General features: G+C 49.6%; 1 protein-coding gene across 1 annotated transcript in view; it reads right to left on the bottom strand.

The window, feature by feature from the left end:
* Positions 1-3,451: 3,451 nt before the first annotated feature.
* Positions 3,452-6,555, bottom strand: part of LOC115142269 (neuronal PAS domain-containing protein 1-like) — a 42,540-nt gene continuing 39,436 nt past the window's right edge. Inside the window, exons 11-12 of the mRNA XM_065000200.1 lie at positions 5,428-5,540; positions 3,452-5,160 (exon numbers count right to left, since the gene is read on the bottom strand). Of these exons, the coding sequence (XP_064856272.1) occupies positions 4,169-5,160; positions 5,428-5,540 (1,105 nt within the window). The 3' untranslated portion in view covers positions 3,452-4,168. The remainder of the gene's footprint in view (positions 5,161-5,427; positions 5,541-6,555) is intronic.

The raw sequence follows: 6,555 nt of genomic DNA, 5'->3' as shown, positions 1-6,555 counted from the left end.
CTGGTGTTATTGCTGTGTGTTTGACCCCTACGCGAAAAGACTACATACTGTATGTTTGTGGTCAATACTTAAAGGTGCTACACAGGATAAAACGAAATGATAATTGCATTGTAATTTCAGAAAATGTCCATAATATATTTGGCGCTAATAGTGGAATGATAGTGTTTCACTTAATACTTACCCACCATTGCTGTTCTGACTTTGTGGCTGTGTTACGTTGTGGAAATCGCTATGTCATGGTTAAAATGCTACACTGTTTGCTCAATTTCAGTTCATGTGAGCAAATAAGCGCAAGTCATTGTCTCATCTAAATCGCAGTGAAATATATTTCCAATAACAAATATAGTTTTTACAACTGTTGGAACAAAACCGGAAGTAAAAGGCTCAACTTGCATATTCTAATTTCTGAAATTACAATGCAAAAAATGTAAAAGTACCCTATGTGTAGCACCTATTTAAAGAGATCAGAATGTTGCATACACACACGTAGGGTTATCGATCAGATTTGACACCGTAGAAATGGAATAAGAATATGGAATCAAAATGGCTGACATTCCCTTTCATTCGTCTTGTGTCGTTCCTGTCACTCAACCAAGCATTGATGCCATGTATTCATCCACCCTCCTCTCTGGGTACACGACACACAGAGCAGCACCTCCCGTGCTGTCTGGATAACACCGCAGGAGGGCGATTATAGGGATCACTGAGTAGGTTACAGGCCCAGGTGCGGGTTATCTCTCATCCATCGATTCACTGGAGAGATGAGAAGGTTCGGGTCGAGGCACGAGCTGCTGAGACTCACCCCTCTGTCCTGAGGTCGGAAGCCCATCCAGTGCTTCTTTACCATCCCTCTCTGTCCTTCTCTTTCTCTCCACCCCAGGCGTTTTGGCGCAGTTAGTTTCTCATGCAGGGTGTGTCTGGGTGCTGCATTGTGTGCCCCCCCCCCCCCCCCCCCCCCTACCCCACCACCACCTCCCTTCTCCTCGGCTGCGTCTGACTGCGCAGGCAGCTCTGTTTGGCATGCAGGCGGCTCCTGGGGCCCGGCGCGTCTAAAGGGCATGGCGCCAAGCAGCACGCACCCACACTGACAAACACCCGGACCGTGGACTGACTCAACCCACCTCACGGCACCATGGCAGGTTATAGATGAGCGTATTACCCTCCCCTCACGACCTGGACAGAATAGAGGAGGGATGGGGCTGTGGCAGTGAAAGAATGAGTGGAACAGGTGGCGTGGGTGGGGATGGAGAGGCTGAAGGAGAAGGGTTGATAGTGTAAAATGAGTGGTAAGATTGAGGGAAGTTAAGAGGTGGAGAAGAGAGGGGGTTGGGGCACGTTGAAAGGTGGTGTAGTTGGGGATAGGATGGATGGGGGGAGGGATGAGAGGGGTGTAAAGGAAGGAGGGGGGGGGTCTACCTTCAGTTCTCACTCAAATATTTCCTCTCGTGTTTTCCGTTTCAGTGTCAAGCCCATGTGGCCAAGGTACTATTTCCCTAGAGACTGCAGCTCCGTTCAGGGGCTGAGATAAGCCTTCAAAGTCACTGACAGACAGACAGCCAGGGCGTAGGGTTGAGGAGAGACGCCCATGTCCCCCACAAACCCACAGTCCCTATCTGAGATGTAGAGGCACACCTTCACACCCACCATGGAAAAGGCTATCAGCTGAAGAACTCACTCCTGAGAAAGCAAGAGATAAAGGAGGAACCTGAGGTCATTTCTTAACTCTCTTTACACACACACACACACACACACACACACACACACACACACACACAGCAGACGTGCGCGCACACACACACACACAGCAGACGTGCGCGCACACACACACTCAGCAGACGTGCGTGCACACACACACTCAGCAGACGTGCGCGCACACACACACACACACTCAGCAGATGCGCGCACACACACACACACGTACACTCACATTTTCTCCCCAACAACTGCTCTTGTTTAGTATGCGCTTCCTTTGGTCTTGAGAAGGAATGATCCTCCCTCTAATGAACTGGGGCCTGCCACTTGAATGTAAAACAGGATTTAACCCGTCTTCAATGTCAGAGCCCCTCCCTAGGGCTGCCTGGAACAACACAACACCCGCTCTGAAACATACACACGTACAGCCCCTCGGTAACACACACACACATGCTCGCATTCGCACACACAGATAGACCGGCCATTCGCACAACCCACTGTATGCAAACACACAGCCTCAGGCAGACAGACACCCGGCCTGACACACACACAGGCATACACACACAAACACTGCCACAGTCACACACGCGCGCACACGCACACACTTTGTCTAAATCTTCAGAGCCATTACTTAGAGAGCTTTGGCTCATAAACCTGGATATACAGTATACTGTCTAACGGGCATGTTTTCTCTGCACCACATCAGGCCCGGGTCACTCAAACCGGGTCTACAGGGACCAATATGGATGATGGTTTTTAACATCCGGTACTTTTTCACGAACATTGTTATGCACCCTTGTGCGGGGCAGGTATAGACATACTCAGCCATCACCTTCATCTTCCAATGTCTCGAGACGTAACGTCGAGATGACTTGAGACACCGAGAAGACTTCTCGAGGTACATTCTGAAGGCATGTTTTCGAGACAGGCAGTCACCCGGACAACTCTTACCGACAGCCAGTCAGACACTAGAGGGAAATAAGAAAACTTTCTTGTACTCCTCAAATGTAATATTTTATTATCGTCATCAGTATCATAGTATTTATACATGGGTTTGTTTTCATTTGAAGATCAGAAGGGGGTGGTGTATTCAGAAATATTTGAACAGAACGGGGTTAGTGTTTTGTTGTTGCCGAGCCAGTGGAATTACAACCGACGCAGAGGCGAACAGACATACAGACGGACAGACATCCCCTCGTATGACACACATGGTCCTATACAGCTGACATCCGACCCCTGTCCATCAGTAATTCTTCATTTATAACCAGGACAGCGATTTAAGATATGGGGACATTTTAATCTCTAGAATATTCCGTTTGGGATGATGGTCTTTCTCTCATGACCTCATAATGTTTGGGATGGGATTTCTGGAGATGTGTATAAAAATGAATATCTTTGATATGATTTGATATATGTTTTCCACCCCGCCTCTAATGACCTTATATGGATGTTTCAGGACAACCACTTTGAGAACAAAAAGCTGCAGTTCTTATTTTATTGACCACAACTGTACTAAATCCCCATGGTCATATTTTGAATGACCACACGTTTAATGACCGCGTTTTTAAACTCCTGTGGTCTTTCTTTCATGTGGTCCGTTTGTGGTATTCATCATGACCACTCTGTAATTTAACCCTTAATGCACACAAGGAAATTCAAAAGTGCTATGTGTTCATAACAAATTTCAGGAAGTGCTCGGACAAATGTGAATAATTCAAAATAAACCCCCCCCCCCCCCCCCCCCAAACCCTTTATTTTGAATACATTTGTAGAGTGCTTCTGAATTCAACTGTGGCATTTCCCAAAGTATGTTCTCTAGTAAGACAATAGTTCTTACACCTCTCCCACTTCACCCTATGGCAACAACATGACAATATAACAGGACTATGGCTTTCATCTCAAACCCAGCACAAGCCCAGCATCTCTAACTTTCACAACACTTCATTCTGTAGGATCATTTTTCAGCTTTTACAAGACTGAAAACATTACATAGTGACCAGACAGTAGAGGTGTTGTACTTTCCCGCCTCCCATGCCTTTCTTTCCTAGACGACATCATGATTCAGGGGGGGAGACAAAAATGTCATCCATTTTCTTTTTCTCTTTTTTTCATTCACACTTAAGTCAGTCTGACAGGCTCAGGAGCAGTTGTTATAATACTGAGGAAGGAGTAGTGAAGGTATGTAATGGCCCTGTCTCTATGTACAATATGGCTTTAGACATGGAACACTGCACAGTCATTTAACAGCAGCGGAGAGAGGATGTGGTAGACCAGAGAGGGGGACAAAGCTTGGACAGCTAGTGGGGTAACGTCAAGTGTCAAAGTCCACTTTGAGTGTCACCCATCCTGTCACCTGCGTCAGACACCATCTGACTCCCCCACGGAAGCTGTGCAAATGGTCCTTTGTTCAGTTTCCCAACCCCATATGTCCCAATGTCCTGCCCCCCATGTCTCTCTCTCTAGCCCCTACTCTCTTTCAGTCCTCCTCGGACCCCGCGGCCCCCCTCAGTCCGTTCACACAGAAGGGGTTGAAGGGATTGTCCGAGGCGGAGAACCCACTGAAGGAGGGCAGGCCGGCCAGCCTCTGGAGGTGGGGGAAGAAGGCTGGGGGGCCCTTGTGGTGGTCGGAGCGCAGCCCCTCAGCACCGAGGTGGGAGTGGGGCAGCTCTGGGGGTGCATAGCGGATGGTACTGGGGGCGTACAGGCTCTGTGGCCCCTGGGGGCCGAGGGCCAGGGGGTGAAACAACACCCGTCCTGCAGCACCCCCCGCTGCCAGTCTATGCAACAGCTCGAAGTCCGGCCCGCCCCCCCTGCCTCCAGACAACATTCCCCGCTCCTCACAGGGTAGAGGGGAGGAGCCGGATATCGGAGGGGACATGGAGGGGGAGGGCGGGGTGAAAATACCATTGGGTGGGGCTTCACTGCTGGAGGAGGAATCCGGGATAGGGGTGAGGGGACTGTCGCCGTTCAGGCTGCCGCAGGGTGTGTGTGTGTGTGAGGGTAGGGGTTGTATGTGTGAGGAGGTGTGTGTGTGTGTCCAGCGACCCCCTGCGATCAGTGCCTCATGTTCAGTCTTGATGTTGGGGCGGCCAGAGAGAGGCGAGGACACTACACTCTTCAGGTGCTGGATTACCGCACGGCCGTTGTGCGCCCCGCCGCCCCTCATGGGGGTCTCCTCGCCTCGTTTCGAAGGCCCCTCCTCTCGTTTGACACTCGCGTTGTCTCCCCCATGCTCCCACTCTCTCTCCTCTCCCCCGCTCTCGCTGCCCAGGTCTGAGGAGGCTGACACACTCCGCTCTCTCTGGCGGAACTCTTCCAGGCGACGTCGCGTTTCCGCGGGAGCACCCTCAGAGTCAGACCGCAGCGGACGTTTCCTCCTGTCCCCTGATTGGACACCGGGATTATAGATCTCTCTCAGTTTCGAGTCAGGGTCACCTTTACACACAGAGCTTTTCATTGGCTGTGGGCCTGGGGAGGGAAAATAGTTCATGTATCATTACATTTTAGTCATTTAGCAGGCACTCTTATCCAGAGTGACTTACAGGAGCAATAATAGTTAAGTGCCTTGCTCAAGGGCACATCGACAGATTGTTCACCTAGTGGTCTGGGGATTCGACCCAGCGACCTTTTATTTACTGGTCTATTGCTCTTAGCCGGTAGGCTACCTGCTGCCCCATCATGTGTGTTTGTGTATGTGTGAGTGTGCGAGTCTGTTTTGACTGTGTGGTTCCCTACCCCGGGTTTGTGGTGAGTGTTCCGAAGGGGAGGAGCTGGCTTTCAGACGCTCCGCCCTCAGACTCTCTGGGAGCTGCAGCAGATCCAGGGGAGTGTCTGGGAGCTCTGTCCGACTGAGAGGGAGAGAGGAAGAGAGGAGAGAGAGAGAGAGAGAGAGAGAGAGAGAGAGAGAGGGAAAGAGAGAGAAAGAGAGAGAGGGAACGAGAGAGAAAGAGAGAGAGAGAGAGAGAGGGAAAGAGAGAGAGGGAGGGAGGGAGAGAGAGGGGAAAGAGAGATAGGGAGAGAGAGGGAAAGAGAGAGGGAGAGAGATATTGAGAGAGATATTGACAGAGAGAGAGAGAGAGAGTGAGAGTGAGGGTGAGATAGTAAATATAAGATAATAAATGCACCTTTTACAGCTCTTGAGTGCTGCAGCAAACCACTGTTTATGTCTCCTGATTTAGCGAGATGGGTGCAAGGAGTACTTTACAGAGAGCTTTATATGGTCTTAACTTCCTCCACACCATTACCCTCATCTATCAACAATCCCAGCCTCTCCAACTAATACCTCCCATCAACTTCCTTCACACCATTACCCTCATATATCAACAAAACCAGCCTCTCCAACTAATACCTCCCATCAACTTCCTCCACACCATTACCCTCATCTATCAACAACAACCAGCCTCTTCAACTAATACCTCCCATCAACTTCCTCCACACCATTACCCTCATCTATCAACAACAACCAGCCTCTTCAACTAATACCTCCCATCAACTTCCTCCACACCATTACCCTCATCTATCAACAACAACCAGCCTCTTCAACTAATACCTCACATCAACTTCCTCCACACCATTACCCTCATCTATCAACAACAACCAGCCTCTTCAACTAATACCTCCCATCAACTTCCTCCACACCATTACCCTCATCTATCAACAACAACCAGCCTCTTCAACTAATACCTCACATCAACTTCCTCCACACCATTACCCTCATCTATCAACAACACCAGCCTCTCCAACTAATACCTCCCATCAACTTCCTCCACACCATTACCCTCATCTATCAACAATACCAGCCTCTCCAACTAATACCTCCCATCAACTTCCTCCACACCATTACCCTCATCTATCAACAAAACC

Source organism: Oncorhynchus nerka, linkage group LG14, assembly GCF_034236695.1.
Source record: "Oncorhynchus nerka isolate Pitt River linkage group LG14, Oner_Uvic_2.0, whole genome shotgun sequence".
In the NCBI taxonomy this organism is placed as follows: Eukaryota; Metazoa; Chordata; class Actinopteri; order Salmoniformes; family Salmonidae; genus Oncorhynchus; species Oncorhynchus nerka.
This window is presented reverse-complemented; position numbering and strand designations above follow the sequence as displayed.